This window comes from Balaenoptera musculus, chromosome 9, assembly GCF_009873245.2.
Source record: "Balaenoptera musculus isolate JJ_BM4_2016_0621 chromosome 9, mBalMus1.pri.v3, whole genome shotgun sequence".
In the NCBI taxonomy this organism is placed as follows: Eukaryota; Metazoa; Chordata; class Mammalia; order Artiodactyla; family Balaenopteridae; genus Balaenoptera; species Balaenoptera musculus.
The window spans coordinates 49,702,937-49,722,103 of NC_045793.1; the positions used below are offsets into that span (position 1 = coordinate 49,702,937).

Sequence of the window (19,167 nt, forward strand, 5' to 3'; positions counted from 1 at the left end):
TATCCAAATAAATTTGAGAAATGATGCATTCTTTGTCCCCCTTTTGGAACTATTCAAAGTGCATATTTGCATATTAAAGTAAGCCCTTAAATTCTTAGATATCTGTTTAACTTTGTTTAACCCAGTATGTATTTGACCACAGAACCTTTAATCAGTTTGACAGACTGGGGGCAGGAGGGTAGGAAATTACTGGGGTAGCTCTCAAATTGAAAGAAGAGCTTCAAGAACCAGGGTTTTAGTGACTAGAATTGAGCACCTGATGCTGCTAAAACACTCTTTTTTTGTCTTTATTATCTGCTAGTTTTCTGCTGTGCTTTTGCTTGTCAACCTCATTATCTTTTACTGCAGACACTGTTCACATGGGCCTTCAGTAACCTTAGCTTAGCAACCCAGGACAGAACTCTTGGTTTTGTTGGATTTCCTTGGCCCCATGGACTAGGTGCTGTTTTCCTGAGGATGGGGTACCCTTATTGTCTGTGAGCGCAACCCTTTGGCCAGAGAGGCAGGATTTGTTAGCAGAAGGAGAATGGGAAACCTTACTGGCCAGAAACAAACAAAACATAGCTACCACATCACTGTAAATATCCAAAAACATCCTGTAGAAGTAGTGTTCTGAGGAACTGGCCTTGAGAAATGTTGCCGTGGGGTTTCTAGTGTATGCGGGTAGTAGTAATGTCTTAACTGAGAAAAGATGTGCAGAAGGAAGAACCAGTTGGGGGTCTGTGTGAGAGGAGGGTTGGGAGGACAAAACGTGCTGAGCTCGTTAGATTGGACATTTTTGGATTGGAAGATTTTGGGGCCCAGGGACCCTAACCCTGTCTTGAAGTTGCCTAGCCTAGTGCTGCGGATCGTAGTAGGAGTTCAGTAATGCTGAATGGATGTGTGGATCACCTGTGATTAACTTGTCATTTCCACAGATTAGTACAGTTGGCGATGAGATTCATTTTATAGGAGAGGGCTCTAAGGCTCAAAGCAGTTGATTTGCCCAAAATAACACTGTCCTGTCAGGACTGGAGCCGGAACATAGGCCTGGTGTGCCTTCTCAAGGTGTTACGCTCTGCAGGTTGTGCCCCGCTGAGGAGACCTGAATTGGGGGTGAAATTCAGTTTACTCTCCACATGCCAGACTTGGTGTTCTCACCTTCTTCTGTCTGTTTAAGGTAAAGCCTTTTTTCTGATTTGGTCACCCAAAGGGGCTGCCTTTTTCTGGGTCATCTGCCCTGAAGGGTACCTTTTTACAGTTCACACAAAGGCACCGTCATGTCTCATGCCTTTGGGTTAGAAGAAGATTAAATAACCCTAATCCATTGGCCTAAATCTGGCTTCATAATTAGGCAAATCAGACAACCGTCACTCTGTTTCCAAGTAGTATTATCTTGGGATTATTGCCTTCTCTTGAATCTTGAAGCCATTTCACTTTGTTTTATATTTTCTCGTGTTCCACATGCCTGCCCTTCACCCCAACTATGTCAAGCCACTAGGTGTTATTTTTATGTATGATGGCATGTGGAACATATTGGGATTTTTCCCCTTGCTCCCATGTTTGTGGTTTAAATTTAAGTACCAATCTGCATGGACTTAAGATCATTTGCTTCTCTCTTTAGCCTATGCTTTTAGTTTAACTAGTTCTTGATCCTAGACCTTGTGCTTTCATCAGTCTCCTTTTTCACCTTAACTCCTAGCTGACCTCTCATCAGAATTTGTGCATTTTTCTTTGGGGAGGCAACTTGGCCTAGTGGAATGAGCGTAATATTGAAAATTAGAGGATCCTAGTTTTGAGCCATTTGGCTCTACTGTGTACACTTACTTATTTCCCGTTAACTGTTATGTATTTTTTAAATGGAGGTTATAAGACTCTAGTCTTCAATTTTCTCTACCTAACTGCATTAATGATTTGTAAAATTCATTATATTGAAGTTAATAGCATCTCATTGAAATACTCTGATCTTTTGGAGTATGTGAGAATCAGAATGCCACCAATTAAAAAATTAATTTTCTTTGGTATTCTAATTAATTTACTTATTTAATTTAAACGTACAGTGGTTGCAAATACTAAACCATCATCGATCTCCGGAACTCTTTTCATCTTGCAAAACTGAAACTCTGTACCCATTAAACAGTAGCTCCCTATTTCCCTCTTCCCCTCTCCCCTGGAAAGCCCATCTACTTTCTGTCTGTATGAATTTGACTACTCTGGGTACCTCATACAGCATTTGTCTTTTGGGGACTGGCCTGTTTCACTTAGCACAGTGTCCTCAAGTTTCATCCATGTTGTAGCATGTGTTAGAATTTCTTTCCTTTTTAAGGCTGAATAATACTCCATTGTACTTCTGCACCATTTTACATACCCACCAACAATGCATAGGGGTTCTAATTTCTCACATTCTTGCCATTGCTTGTTATATTTCTGTTTTGTTTTAGAGTTGCCATCCTAACGGATGTGAGGTTTTCTTTGGTATTATTACAGAATAGATAGATCCTGGTTCAAGTACACTGAGCCAGACTTGGAACTGACAAGTTGACTTTGTACTCAGCATCCTGAACAAAATGAAGCTGCTGGCTGTGAGTGTAGTCAGGAGGTAGTTTGTATTAAGAGGTGAGGAGGGAGAAGGCTGTCATCTGTGATAGGATGATGTATATGGCTTATTCTTTACTTTCAGGGGAAAAAAAGGCAGGGCAAGAAACATTCCTTTCTGCCATGATTCATTCTCATGAAACCAGGTGAAGAGTTCTCATACCACTTACATCGTCAACATTCAGTAGTTGCCTTTACCACATATTTGGTCTCACAGCATTCAGTAAAAGTTTTGTTCTGTAGGTTTTAGTACTTGAAGTTGACCACAAATATAATAATTTTTTATTACTTCCTATAGGATTGTTTCTCTACTCAATAAGGAAATAGTAAGTGAGATCTAAACTCTGTATAAACAGTAATGTGTCCTTGATCCTCATGCAGATCTGATAATTACCCTTTCTTAATATGATATCATGCAACATAGAAATGGTGGCAAAAGGGTACTGACTAACTAAGGGGCTGGGAAGAATGGCAGAGTGGACTAAGTCTGGCTTACATTTGGAAGTGCCACCTCTTCAACTATGCCTGCCCCACAATTCCAGAGTCCAGATTCTCAAGGGATTCCCCAGTGGGTTTTGGAGATGATAATTCCCAGTTAGCTGAGTGTAGCTTGTTAGCACAGCCTTCATAATCTTTAGTTTCTTGCTATCCTGAGTTTACTCTGATTTGCTACCAGGTTATCACCTGGCCTTTTGCTTACTCCTCCTTATTGTCTACCCTCCCTTCTTTGTCAGCCATCACTTCTTTTACCTTCCCCCAAAGTTATAACAGAACTCATGTGAACAATCAGTTCTCTATAAAATAGAGGGCGGATGATCATTATGCTTATGTTCTTCTCAAACAAACTGGAGATGGAGGGGAACCCCAGAGGTTTGTGGAATATGGCAGTGACTGGATTACTCAATTTGGTTTATTAGCCTTGCTCTACTTTGTGATTGTTAATGTTGAATGCAAGGAATGTATAGAAAATGTACAGGGAAGTATCTGACTCCTATCACAGAAGAATGTTGCAAATTATGCAACTGGTAAAGAAAGTAAAATAGAAGGACGTAAAGGCTGCAAGCTGTTTAATACCAGATTTCTTATTTGGCTTTTAAAAATGATTTTTTTACAGCTGAAAGATACATTATCTGCAAGATGGAGTTTTAAAAATTACATTCTCCCAAGACATCATTAACTTTCTCCTTGGGCTCCAGATATGTAGCTTTTAGGAGGCTAGAGTTTCATAGCAAATCCAATGTTATGTACCATCTTGATCTGGGGTGGATGTCAGAGAATTGGTTTTTAAAAGTGATTTTCAAAATAAAAGCAAACCATTTCATTCTCTGATTTACCCCACCCTTTAAAAACCCCACTCTGATGGCTTCTTTTCTGCGCTGGTCCTTCTCAAACCAGCCCAGCTCCATGCGGAACATTCTGTTGCTCTTTCAGCATAAGCAGGTCTATTGTGATATTTATCTGAATTCAAACAAGGCTAATTAAAAGAGCTGCTGACAGTTGTTGTGATCTGACTTTGACTGCAGCTTGATGGTCATTATGGGTAAATAATGAACCAGGTCTGCAAATGTAGCAGCTGCCAACTTGGGATAGAAGAATGGCTATTGCTTCCAATTTAAGGATCTATCGACCACTTCCCTTCTCCCTGCAGATCTTCTGCAGAAAACTAATGTTTTCTGCTGCTGTGTATTGTGGTTTCAGCTGTTTCAGATAGAGCCTATAATTTCCTTCTTTAATATTTAACTTAGGACATTATTAGCTTTCAGAGTTAACAACTTTTCTATTTTGAAGAAGTTCAGCTTTGTCCTTGTGTGTGCTATAACTAGCTAACCAGCTGTAGTTTATTTGTATGCATTTAATTTGTATTATATGGGAAACAGCTAGCCTGAAAGAGCAAAGTGCAGCTTTATGAAGATGTTTCAACATCCTATGTAGATGGGTGTTTTGTTTCTTTTTAAGGAGATAGATGCATGTCCGTTGCTTCTGTTTTCTTATAGATGGACACCTTTTGCCAAACCTCAGATTTGGGTTTTGTTCACTGCATCAGTGACTTATGAAATATTTTGATACAAAGCTCTATTTATCAGTTCAGAGGAACTGCAGTGACTTTCATTAAAATGCAGTACTGAATATATTGTCACTGCATCATGAACTTTTCCTTATGCTATTAGCAAGTAGGAACAGGTGTATTAAAGGTAAGAGAAAAACACATTGCATTCATAGATTAATATACTCCCTTGCAGATTTCCCACACTTATAAAATAGAGCGTCTGGATTTAAAAGTCACATTCTAGAATTTAACACCAGCTAGTACTTAACAACACATCCCTAGCATTTGTTCACCTGCCATGGAAAAGGCTATCTGCATTTATGTAAAGGCTGAGGATACAGTGGTGCTTTGTGCATAATGCAGCAGAGCTTCAAGATCTTGCTGAGAGGAAATGATCTCAAACATGCCCCCGAAAGAAAAGTCTTATTTTGAAAAATAATGATGAAAAATTGATTATTTCTCCATGTATTTGTGTCCATGTTTATTTCAGGAAAAACTAACTGAACTTTGTTTATCTGGCTCCAGAATAGTGCAGTGAACGTTTTTGCTTTTCTGTTTCCAGCTTGGATAATGCCAGAAATAGTGTTAACAAGGGGTTATGTTATGCTGGCTTATGTTAAACCAGATCACCCCCTAACATGTGCAGAGCCATTCATCTGTGTCACCAAAACCCAAGAGAACATCTGACATGGACTCTGAAACAGAAACAGTGATCACTTACAAATCAAACATGGCACGCTCTAAACTGATTGTGCACGGCAATCTTTTCTAGAAAGGACAACTAATTGAACATGATAAAGTGTAAAGTTAATTAACACCCTTAAATTTGTTGATTACTTTCACGGGATTATATTGTTCGTTGAGTAGCAGCTTTCTGTCCCAGCTGTCGCCTTTTTCAGCGAATGTCGCTGGTAAACAATAGAGACACCATAACAAGTCGTAAATGGTCCCTGTGACAGCAGCCCCTTGTGAGGCTGCATCTGTAGAAAATGATTAGAACAATTGCATTTTAAAGACGGCTCACATTGCAGCCCAAGTCCCATTGGCCCTCTTCTTGATCTCTTTTGATGGCAGACTGGTTAAAACATTTAAGTTCTTTTGAGTAAATTAAGTGATTTACTACGTTTTGCTATATATCAATGAGAGTGCTTTGGTGGCAGGAATTTTACAGTATTAAAGACAGATCTAACTCGATTGTACTTTTCAGATTTCCATCTCTTCCTTCTCTGGATTTGAAGACTTCTTTCAAGAGTCATAGGATCGAAAATGATCTCCTTATTTGTGACTTATAAATGGTTATTCTAAGTTACCTGCACTTGCATAATAGTTTTTCTGTCAAAACCCTTGGTTCAGCTTCTCAGTAAGGCTAAATTCCATATTTCATTTCTTTGCTACTGCTAGGCTAAAGACTTCGACATGTTCAAGCTGAGTAGATCTACTTTTTGTTATATTTAAGTTTTTTATAACACCAGGGTAATAACTGTGTAAAGTATCTTTCCAATGTATTCTTTCATTTGAGCTTCAAATGAAGTATGGCAAGTGTTTTTATATCACCATTTTCAGATGGAGCAACCAAGATTGAGAGGTGTTGTAACTGGTCCAAGTGGTGTGACCTTCACTCCAGGTCACTTAACTCAGATCACAAGTTCATTTTTTAAGTCTTCATGATAATGTCTCCATACATGTGCACTTATGCTCACGCATGTTTATTCAGCAATAAGTGAAAATGCCATTATCACATGTAGAGAATCATGTTGCTCCAAAGTTGAGCTTTTTTGATAAGCTAGAAAACATTGTCTTACTATTCTTGGTCATTTTATTAATCATTGATTTCTTCTCTGCCTACCTCCTAAGAAGACAAGGAATGTTTATCAGACACATGCTGGATGCTAAGATTCAAACAGCTCATGCCTATAAGGATCTTATCAAGACACCAGAAAAATCATTGATTAGTATCAGTGCTTTATTAGAGATATCACTAGGAATGTTATAAGAGTAGAAGAAGGGGGTCATGGTCATGCACTGCTTCTCAGAGTTGACGTGAGTTGAGTCTTGAAAGATAAGCAGGAGTTAGGCAAAGAAGAAGGGGAAGGGAATTTCTTACAAGGGAACAGCCCAGGAAAGGCATGGATGCATGAAAAGTCATTGCACATGACAGCCACTGTAAAGGGTTTCCAGTATGTACTGCATAGTGGGTTTTGTTGCAGGGGGTAGATGAGGAAACCAGAGAAGTGGTTGGAATTCATTGAGAACAATATTAAAAATGAAAATATCAGAAACCATTTAAGGAAAAAGAAGAGAAAGTTATTGCTTCCTGCAACTCAAGAAAAGGGGGGAAGATACAGTGAATTATGTAGTTCTCTTTTTTGCCGAAACATAAACATTTAAATAGTTCAGAAAAAATAACTTTTACTTAATGGAAAAAAATAGAAACTGTGAGACTATATAGAAATGGTGAGGAATAATGAATAATGTCTTCAGCAGCTGGTTACGGTCATGTTAATGCATAACTTAAGACTTAAGCCTGTTTTGGTTCTTCTGTCAAATAAAAATGCCAAAGATTAGGAAAAACATAAATATTAGAATGAGATTATTAATATTAATATTGACTTATATTACAGGTACAAGGCTAAGATTGGCTAGAAAATGATGTAAAGTGGGAACTGAGTTTTAGCTCAGTTTAACTTGAAAAAATTATCACTGCTTTTGATGTAAAAATATGAAGAACGTTGTCCATTACTTCATTTACTGTCTCCTGCATAAAGTTCCAAATAATATTTTAAGCATGTAATTTAGTTCAAGGATAAGTTATGTTTTCCTTGAGACTGCTTTATTTCTCTCCCAAATAGGCTTTGCCAAAAAACTGAGATCTGTATTTGAAATTCATTGTGAAATCTTATGGTTTCATTTTGGTATTTGTTCTTAATTCTGATTTTCAGTTTTCTGATTGTTTTGTTCTAGTAAGCAAACTCAAATCTGTTGTAAAGAGAGGTAGGGTATTATGTACATTTAGATAACAGGCAGAACTCAGTGTCTGTATAAATAGACAAAATTATTTGCTCAGTTCATGTTATTTGAAACTGCTGTGAACACAATTTACAAGTGGATTCATGATACCTGTATTCTTATCAAAGTTTTCACAAACCTACCGACAGTTAACAGGAAGACCATTACTGTCTGAGAACAATTTCTTATTTGCTTCTTCACCCTTTCTCTTTCTGAGAATCATTATTCTTTGGATGATAGAGTTTGAAAAATAGAAGGAAAGGGGGAATCGAGATATGGTGGTGATTGTCCTCATCCACCTGACACTTGGTATACGACACTACCTTTTGGCATTTATTTCTGAGTATATGTCTCTTTTTCCTAATTATATGTTAGACTTTTTGAGGGCAAAGACTATGTTTTATACCTATCATGACCTTACATTTTGGACTTTCTGGAATAGTTGTATTTCAGATAGTCTCCTAATACCAGAAAACAGGTCCTAATTTTTGATTTAGAAAATATGCTTATCCCCTGAAACATTGTACCTAGCACAAAGATCTAGCAGGTTGTTAAAGGCACTGAATAGATACTTGCTGCTGCTATTTTCTTCTTTGAACCTCCTTACAACTATGTGTATACCTCTCCTGTAGCATGCATTAACAGTCTTTTATTATTCATCATATTTGTGTGTTTTCCTTATCTCTTTTCCCATCTCCATACACACACACCCACACACTGCCACCACCACAAACACTAGTTGTCAACCTCCTTGAGGGCAAGGACTGTTTCTTTGTCATTCTCAGGGTTGAGAACCACTAAGGAATGGATTTCGAATGGTCAACATTTTTTATGTCAACTATTAGTAGGAGTGGCAGGAAAGAAAGAAGGAAGGTAGTTTAGATAATGGAGGCTCCCTGTGATATCTTTTCTATAAAGGGGAGGAGAGACTTAGAGACTTGGATTAGATTTAAAGTGCTTCTCCACTGTAAGGTTGATTGAAATCAAACTGCTACCAAGGGAAGTGATAGTTGTCTATCACTTTAAAAGCAGGGTAGTCCGCCACCCATTTTGAACAGTTTGGGCATTTGCCTTTTCACTTGTCTGTACAAATGAGTTCAGTTTTTCTGATTCTAGGGTCATGGGAGAGAAACACAGGAGACATCATCACAGGAAAGTGTTAGATAAAACATTAAAGGCAACCACAAGTCTTTAGGCTTGTCAGATTTAATTACCGTCATTACATGAGAAAATTCATTTTCTATCTCTTTTCTCTAATCTGGAACTTTTTATATATATTATTTGCATAAAATGAAACATGCTGCAGTTTTGTGTATTAATATGATGTGGGAAAGTGTATGTATGTGAACTTGAGAATCGCAAATTACAGAATTTCAAAAGGTTAAAAGTAGCTCAGTGATAATCTTGTCTAATCATCTCACTTTATAGGTGAAAAAACTTGCTAGAACGACAAATGCTTTGTTCGTGTCTCTAGGAGAGCAGCTCTCGCACATACTGCAGTCACTCATTTCCTTGCTCTTCCCTTCACCATTGCCTCCTCTTCTCTCTTGGAATGCATACTGTATTTACTGAGCATCTCTTATGTACCTGACACTGGGAATATGGGGTGAATAAGCCAGAGTCACTGCTCTCATGGAGCTAATTTTCATGTAGGGAGTACAGACCAGAAACAAATAAATAGAGGTGTTAATATAAACAGGTGGTAATCAATGCTGTGAATAAAATTAAATCAGGAAAAGGGGATAGAGAGTGGCAGGATGCCATTTTAGATTGTTAGGTTGAGGGGTCAGGGAAGGCCTCTCTGAAGAGGTGAATTTTGAGAAGAAACCTGAATGAAATAGAGGAAACAAGTCATAAATATCTAGGAGAAGAACATTCCAGGCAGAAGGAATAGCAAGTGCAAGGCTTTGAGATGGGAACTTACTTGACCTGTTTCAGGAACAGCAAGGAGGCCAGGGTGGCTGGAAAGCAGAGAGCAATGAAGAGAATAGTATGAAATGAGATAGGAGAGGTAGCCAAGGGCCACATCATGCACCGATTTGTAGGACTTTGGATTTTATATGAGAGTGATGGGACACTTTGGAGTCTGGAGAGTAGGGAAGGAACATGAACTAGATTTATACAGTTGACCCTTGAACAACAGGAGATCCACTTACGTGCAGATTTTTTTCAATAGTAAATATTACTGTACTACACGATCCATGGTTGGTTGAATCTGCAGCTGCAGAGGGCTGACCATAAATAGACTCAGATTTTCACCTGTGCGGGGGGGTCAGTGCCCCTCACCCCTGCATTGTTCAAGGGTCAGCTGTATTTTAAAAGGATCCTTCTGGCTGCTGTATGGAGAATAGACTTTGGAGGCAAGAGCTAAAGGGAGATCAGGTAGGAGGCTATTGCAGTAATTCAGGTGAGAGATGGTGATGGCTCAGCCCAGGTGGTAGTGATGGCTAAGGAGAGAAGGGGCTGGATCACAGATGTGTAACTTAAGGATCAGGGACATATGTTATTCATCTGTAACCCTAGGGCTTACCATGGGCTTGATTCTTAGTAGATTAATTTTGCTGAATGAATAAAACCAAACAAATGCAGCATTCTTGTCATTTTCCCATGCTATGATGCTTTTGAAAGGTTTTACAAGAGGTCTTCACTGTAATCTTAATATCACTGGCTATGGACCACTTTAGTATTTCTTTTTTTTTTTTTAAGATTTATTTATTTATTTTTGGCTGCACTGGGTCTTCACTGCTGCGCTCAGGCTTTCTCTAGTTGTGTTGAGCGGGGGCTACTCTTTGTTGCGGTGCGCGGGCTTCTCATTACAGTGGCTTCTCTTGTTTCGGAGCACGGGCTCTAGGCACGTGAGCTTCAGTAGTTACAGCATGCGAGCTCAGTAGATGTGGCTTGCGGGCTCTAGAGTGCAGGCTCAGTAGTTGTGGTGCACGGGCTTAGTTGCTCCGCGGCATGTGGGATCCTTCCGGACCAGGGCTAGAACCCATGTCCCCTTCATTGGCAGGCGGATTCTTAACCACTGTGCCACCAGGGAAGTCCCGTATTTCTTAATCTGGACCAGCCTGCTTCCATTATTTATAGGATTGGCTCAAGCCAGCCAATGTTTAGCCAGAGAGGCTGAAATTATCCTAGAAAAGACAGTGGCTTAGGTAACCAAATAGGAAAGGACTCAAGGCATTATATAGGTGAGGATAAAACTCCCACTTTGCAGATTCAGGTTATAAAGTAGTAAGGCCTTACATTTAAATAGCATTTTATATTTTACAGCATCATATATTCACAGCCACTCTATGAAGAAGTTATTAATGCTTTTCCTATTTTATACACCGAAACTCAGAGAAGTTATGTAATTTGTTTATAATATAATTTGTTTATAATAACAAATAACATAGCCAGCACATCCCAAGACCAGATATTTCATCTCCAGATCCTTTACTGTTTGTTCCATGCTCATAAATTAATTTACTGAACAACTATTTATTGAATGTATCACGCACTGAGACAGATAAGGGAATGCTGACATAAACACGACCCAGTGCTCACCTTGTGAGTGCTTTATGGTGTCACAGAGGAATTGGGTAAGAAAGTCAAAGATTTTAATTTAATAAGGTGTATAAATGCTGTAATAAAATTAAGCACAGGACATATTTTGGTTTTGTATGTACAATTACTAAAATATAAGGTAAAATAAATACTTCTCGCAATATTCTTTCAGCTGCCTAATTATATATTCCATATTTTCCTATTTTGGGGAGTGGACCTGAATTAAAATGGCATGGCAATGTAATTTATTGTTTCTTATTCATAGACATCAAAATATTTATATACAGTGTCTTCTGAAATCCATGAGATGTCTTACACAGCTTTAGAGTTCTAGTTTTCTATATGTTATTTCAAAACTCAAAATTGTTGCATTTATTTTGGGATAACTTAGGTCTTAATTTTGCCTTTGCAGTGGGACTAGCCTTGATAGTGTCATATGGTTGAATATGCATGGAAAGTTAGAATTTGGTCCCAGGGAATGCCAAAACTTTAGAATTACCCAGTTGAGTCAGACCCTTACATTTGAATGTAGATTATGATAAAGTTGGAAATAATTACACCACCATAATGAGAGGAGGAAGGAGTGGAAATACCACAGACTTCTGAATTAAAAGATGAATTATTCTTTCTTTTGTGGTCTTCTCTTAAGTAACTTATTTCTTCTTTCTGAAGTACATGTTTGAACACGTGAGAAGGTACACCTGTCAAAAGATTAACCAGCTGAGAACCATTGTCAGCATTAATTTTCCTTTAGTAAATGACTCTCTGAAGCTATTTAGCAGCCTGTAATCTAGATACAAAGCTATTGACCTATGATGGATAGTGCTGGATTTGTTTGTAAGCTTTGACTTACGTCGTCTACGTAATTTCTCCAGGTCAGAGCAACAGGATTTAGAGTAAGGTTGGTTATGTGGTTCGAATTAAAATGGCCATAGAAATTGAGCAAAAATAATTGTAAAACATTAATGATCCCACCATCTTGGTGAAGTAAATTAGAAACTAATGAAATGACAGTCACTTAAACGTCAACATTATCAGAATGTTCAAATGACACAGATGAGTTAATTAAAAGCATTTCTTATAATTGGGTTTTTGTACATAATCAGTTCCACAGTGTCTGAAAATATTGTGAAATAATGTGATTTAACCATATGTAAGCATCTCAGGCTTTCATAACATGTGGGCACTTCCTCTACCAACACTGTTCGGCTAACATAATGCTGACTTCTTTTGCTTTTAATAATTAGTTAAAAATAGCATGAACTGTAAAATAGAAAGGCTACTTGGTTTGGTAGTAGCAAAATATTCACAATTTGAATGAAATAAGGATCTCCTCATTTGGCTTTTTATGTATTAAAAACTGAGTATTTCATTGAATAAATTAAATTCAAAAGTAGGCCATTACTTGCAGCTGTCTATATTCGAATGGCCAGGTTTGATACATAGTACAATTATGGTTTCTTTATTCCTAGCTGTACTAGAAATAAGTTGTAAAGGCAAAAATTGTAGTTATATAGCTCTTTCACATACTTTCCTGGTGTGAACAACAAAACCTAACTTGAAAATTATGAATGAAGATTTCTCTAATGCTAAAAGTAGTAATAATGCTCTCGGTTTTGTTTTATAGTTAATAAAAATTTAGATGAGTGAAGTTACCCCCCACTTCCTTTTTAAGACAAGTCTAGGCCATATTTTCTGTGCTGAAGTAGAAGTTGCTTCTCCAATCATTTCCGTTAGTGAACATACATCAAACCTTTGCTAAGGAGTGGCCAAACCAATGTTAAAGTTTATTTCTTCTTCCTGACATATCACTAAGAATGAATTGCCCAAAAGGTGTACAGGCATACCTCATTTTATTGCTCTTCACAAATATTGGGTTTTTCCATTATATTGTATATAGAATGGATAAACAACAAGGTCCTACTGTATAGCACAGGGAACTATATTTAATATCCTGTGATAAACCATAATGGAAAAGAATTTTAAAAAGAATGTATATATGTATAACTGAATCACTTTGCTATACAGCGGAAATTAACATGACATTGTAAATCAACTATACTTCAATAATTTATTTTAAAAAGACAAATATTGTGGTAACCTTGAGGTGTCAGATGATGCTTAGCATTTTTAGCAGTAAAGAATTTTTAAATTAAGGTGTATACATTGTTTTTATAGACATAATGCTATTGCCCATGTAATAGACTACAATATGCATGTGACTCTCACCTTATTGCAGTATTCACCTTATGGGGGTGGTCTGGAACTGACCCCACAAAATCTTCAAGCTATGCATGCCTTTATAGCAGGAGGGAAAAGAAAAATCAAATAATATTAGAAAGTGCACATCAGAATAATCAGTCTAGCTAAGCAACTGTTTTCTTTACCTTAAAGAATCTTTACCTACAAAGAATCTTTCTTTACCTACAAAGAATCTTTCCATCTGAAATGCCTACTTGTTTATGGGAGAAAGAGACAAGTCCCTCTCTTTGTAGATCTCATCTGTACATAGTGTGCAGAGAGCGAGCGAGTGAGCCACAGACCCCAGATCCAGACTCGGGCAGCTGACCCCTCTGGCTGCTCCCATGCTGGTCAGGGCACAGGTCATCTTTTTCATATACTTTCTATTACTGAATAGGTTTCTCAAGAGAATAAGAGATGCATGGGAATAATAAAATTCACATTTTAAATCCCCATGGTACTCCATGATCGTGCCAAAATATTTGAGATGAATGCAGAGTTTGACTGAATCTGTATGTCCCCTTCGGCTTATAAGTAACCTGCATGATACTTGACAATTAAAATATTCCAAGAGAGGCTTATGCCTGATATAAATATAACTTGGAGGCAAGGTGTTTTCATTTGGTTTGAGGATTTTCTCTAATTTTATGATATACTTAAACACTTGAAGAAATGTATCCCTCTTCTTCTATCCCTTTACCCCCCAAACTATTCAGGTGTGGGAGCTGCTCGGTCTGGGAACCTCACGTTTATGGTGGGAGGAGTCGAAGAAGAATTTGCTGCTGCCCAAGAGCTTCTGGGGTGCATGGGCTCCAATGTGGTGCATTGTGGAGCCGTCGGGACTGGGCAGGTAATGTTTGCACAGCAGTGACACTGACTTGATGATGTAGAATCAGCTAATGTTCATTTTTCTTTTCTGACCACAATTTGATTCCTCCTTACTCTGTTCAATCTGTGGATTCTTTGTTTGCTCAGATTTTCTTAAATTAATTTGAAATGAGTTAGTTTTCCATCATTCCTGTTGGAAGTAAGCAGAGATAAGCCAATAATTTAAAAAGACATCAAAAGTTCCATCATTTCAGACTTTGACATATTTATCCCAGTGACCACAGAAATTATCCTTAAAACAGCTTCTATATGAAGTGCTCGTGTTATCTGATTTGCTGTTATCTTCCCTCTAATTTTGTAACTGCTCGCCACAGCTCTATTTGTAGTACTGTCAGGTAGAAGTAACCTATGCACTTTAATCTTTTCCTTAAAAAACCAGATCATTTTCATTAAGAAATGTGTTATATCGATTCTCTAATCAGGTAGAGGTGAATGACTACAATGAACTCTGAAATCAAACTGGTTGTTCCCCTCCCACCCAACACACACACTATCACTCACTCCTCTTCATGCTTTGTCCTGGTCACTGGTACCAGCTTTATCTTATTCAGGACTTTGGTATGATCTTAGATATATCTGTTGTCTCCATTCCCTTGTCCAGTCAGTCTCCAGGTTCTATTGATTTTTGCTTCAGTGGCTCTCATTGTTGGCTATCTTGTTCATTCCACACATTACCTGGTTCAGTCTTTCATTATGTCACACCTTGTTTACTGCTCACAGGGCCTAGTAGATCTCTGGATACCAGGTTTACCACTTTGCCAACATTGTAACCAAAACCAACTCCATCAAGATGCTTGTATCATCATAGGTTTCCCAGTTCTGACACTTAGCATAGATCCCTATTTCCTACCACGTCAAATTTGGACACTAGCTTCCGTAGCTCTTGACCCAGTCTTAACTATCAAACTTCTCCTCATTCCTTAAAACCACTGCACTTGAGTCCATTTTCTTACTGTTCTCAGGAATATCCCATGCCCTTGTGTATTTATTTTTTTCCCTGCTCTCCTTCTTTCCCTCTCTCGCCTATTTAAATCCTGCCTGGCCTTCTGAGAGATGGTTTCAGGTTCTGCTTCCTCTCTGCACCTGCCCTCAGTGATCTGGTTTCTCTGAACGCCTACTGTCTCTGTCTTACAGTTTCTACCATACAGTTTACCACTTAGTTGTGTTTGCTTGTTCACTGCCTTTTCATTTGGTGTGTTACTCCTGTTTCCCCAGTTAGAATGTCAGCCTCATTCCTGAAGGAGCAGTTGTGCCACATCAATCAGTATTCCCTGTTGTGCTTGCGCCCATAGGAGTAGCTCAGTCGCCACACTGCAGAGCTCTTCCCTAGGGGAAGAGGACCCCCTCCCAGTCTGCTCTGGGATCTTGTGTTAGGCTCAGAGGGAGGCTTGCAGCACCAAGTGCCTTTCCTCCTTTGAAAGAATCAACAGTTGAATGCTCTTACTTTTAGAAACGTGGAATAGGGTGAAGAAATCTTCCTGTGAGTTATAGCTTGAAAATAAAGATATTTAATATGTACTCAATTTATTTTCAGGCTGCGAAGATCTGCAACAACTTGCTGTTAGCTATTAGTATGATTGGAACTGCTGAAGCTATGAATCTGGGAATCAGGTTTGTTGAACAGTACATTTTCATATACTAACAGTTTTTATGAGCTTTCCGTTTTGATTTTCTGATGTTGAAAACAAATGTTCATGAGAGATAAATCAGTTGATCCAGGAACATTTTGAAAGTATTTCATTATTGAACTTTAATAGACTTTGCTTATTGGATGACCAATAGGACCCTGGAGAGCATGAATGCTCTCTGCCATAAGCCATAAAATGTATTGTGCTTTATATTTGAAGTTACATTATCCTTTTTATATGGGAGCTCCATTTCTTCTATTGTGTCGAAATGCAAGAGACACTATTACTATAAAATTTAAACAATCTCTGGCAGTGTAGGACAAATTTGTATAAAATACAGTTTTAATGTATAATGAATTCAGGTGTTATGCTACCATGTGACTGGTTTTATGTATCTATTTTAAATATAGTCCCCAAAATCTACACTAAAAGGGTTCTTGGTTGTTTATTCTCAGGATAAACTGGATGGCATTCATAAAGCTGCAACTCGTATGCATAACTCTTTTCATTTTAACTTCCCTAGGGTTCTGTTACTTTACATTAAGGATATATCTTTTCATTGAAATAAAATGGCATTCATACTCTGCTGAAAGTGATTCAGGAATTCAGTTTTTCCTACGATGGTGATCATCCTTTAGAATGCTTAAGGTTAATGTCTTAATTTTAGCCTTTAATCTTTTGGGTTAGGAATGCTACATATGATTAATCACCTAATTAATTTTTTGGATGTTTTGCATTTCATGAATATAATAAATACACATTTCTTACTTTAGAAAATGCTTAATGAGAAAGATGCTTTTACTGAGGTGTGTTCTTCACACGTCCCCAAACTGCTTGCCAAATATATCACAAATCAGAGTAGTGTTTCATACCATAGCTTTTGATGAAAGCAATAAAAAGAGCCAAAGTGCTTGAGATATTTTTTAAAACACAGTAATGGATTCACATTTCCTCTTAATTACCATATCAAGATGCTGTTGTTTTATTGAATTGCCCTTGTCTCAGATGTTAAACTGTCTTGACCTATTAAGTTGTCATGTTGTAATTGAGACAAAAGAGGAATTTGCTTTGCATCAGCGCTAATTGGTTTATCAATATCCTGTACCATTTACATTTTAAAATTGAATGTCTGTAAGATGGTAAGGCATATTTGTACAAAGCCTTAATAAAACTGGTGGTATATAAGAAGCTGTTCAGAGTGTTATGTCTGTATTGTAGCCAGTTTAGGCTATGGGTCACTTATCATAATTGAAAAACCGGTTACTAGTAACTTGTTTTTATGTTCATCCTCTAGGTTAATGTTATGGAGGAGGAAAATGTAAATTTCTGGAACCAAAATTGCATACAAAATTAATTGGTGTTGACAGTAGGATTAGAGCATTAGTATGCATTTGCATCTTTAGAATTTTATTTTCATTTTTCTGGATATAAATGAGTATATAATAAAAAAAGTAAAAGCCTAGGTTATACTATACTGAAATTTCCCTCTGTATTGCCAGTTTATTTTATATTCTGCTTCTTACTTTAAACGTCACTGGATCAGAATGTTCCTTAGGCATCCTCTAGCATTCCTCAAATAATTTTCCTAGCAAAAGTCTTATTAGATGATCATTCTAAAATGAAGTTTTTATACAATAAGTGCTTATGGAAGTCTAACTCCAAAAGCCAGCTAATAAAGAATAGTATGAGAATCAGTTGAATCAAATGAATAAAATGTATACAATGAAATGTATACATTGGCTACTAGAGTAAGTTTATTATCAAAGAGAAAAGAAAGTGATAAAATTCCAAACAGCAATATTAAGAGCAGAAGCAATAAATAGATTTTCCCTTATTGTTGGCCTTGATCCACTATGGCAAAAACAATATTTAGAAATATGAAACTTTCAATGTTTAATTTTTCCAAAACTCTATATATTACTGTTACTGATGTATGTGTGTAAATGAAATATTTACACACACACACACACACACATATATATATATGTCTGAACACAAAGCAGGAACTCATTGTTTTTACTTAACTGTTACAATAATTTGTAAGTTTGTGGTGCTCTACATTGTACTAATGAATTGCTTATTTTCATGACATTAGGATTTTATCAGTTTATCTTACAGAGATTCTCAGTGGTTTGAAAGTCCTAAAAATGATTGCTTCTGCTATTGTCTTTTCTCCATGGTTTACAGACATAGTTTAAAATGACAGGAATGTTCTCTAATAGAGTATAGAGAGCAGCCACGATTTATTGAGCATTGCAAGGTGAAAGAGAAAATTGGCATCAGCAAGCATAAATTCCCAAGTAGTAAATTCCCACAAAGTAGTATAGCATCAAAGTGGTTCAGCCACATTTATATTCTGTTCACTCTGAAGTAAAAATTTTTTTAGCGAATTAATGTCAACATTTACAAATTGAGTTACCTATTCCTATGAAGTGATCGTTTCTGATTAATTTCATTCTCATAAGTCAGTGTCTTTTCTTGAACACTGACGTTTCCCTTTTTTTAAATAGAAGAATAAAACCTTATAGTTTTAAACTCCTGTTGACCCTATGATCTTTTACAATGAGTGTTTATGGATGTTAGTGAGATTTTTAAATGCTGTAAAAAAGTAAAGCATAAAAAATATTGGTATATAACATATCTGGAAATTCTTTTTTACTAGACCTTTCTGCCTTCTAATTGGGATCTATTTAGGACTCAGAACATAGTTTTATGGTACTGAAAGGGCCTTACTTGCGTTAGGGTTTTTGTTTTTTAATTGAACCATCTTTTCCCATTTATTGATTGATTGATTGATTGATTGATTGATTGCTTGCTGTGTTGGGTCTCCGTTTCTGTGCGAGGGCTTTCTTTAGTTGCGGCAAGTGCGGGCCACTCTTCATCGCGGTGCGCGGGCCACTCTTCATCGCGGTGCGCGGGCCTCTCGCTATCGCGGCCTCTCTTGTTGCGGAGCACAGGCTCCAGACGCGCAGGCTCAGTAGTTGTGGCTCACGGGCCCAGTTGCTCCGCGGCATGTGGGATCTTCCCAGACCAGGGCTCGAACCCGTGTCCCCTGCATTGGCAGGCGGATTCTCAACCACTGCACCACCAGGGAAGCCCCATTAGAGAGGTTTTATTCCCGTGCACCACATAAGAATAACATTGGTAATGTGAGTTTTGTTTTTTTTGTTTTCATTTTTGTTCTGCCGGAAATTATGCTTTTTGTTTGGTTTGCTTTTTTTTCAATATGGGTGG

General features: G+C 37.5%; 1 protein-coding gene across 2 annotated transcripts in view; it reads left to right on the plus strand.

Annotated features, from left to right (window-relative positions):
* Positions 1–19,167, plus strand: part of HIBADH (3-hydroxyisobutyrate dehydrogenase) — a 105,879-nt gene that overhangs the window by 76,962 nt on the left and 9,750 nt on the right. For both annotated transcript variants that reach the window (XM_036863138.1, XM_036863137.1), the window contains exons 5-6: positions 14,134–14,267; positions 15,840–15,916. In XM_036863138.1, the coding sequence (XP_036719033.1) occupies positions 14,134–14,267; positions 15,840–15,916 (211 nt within the window). The remainder of the gene's footprint in view (positions 1–14,133; positions 14,268–15,839; positions 15,917–19,167) is intronic.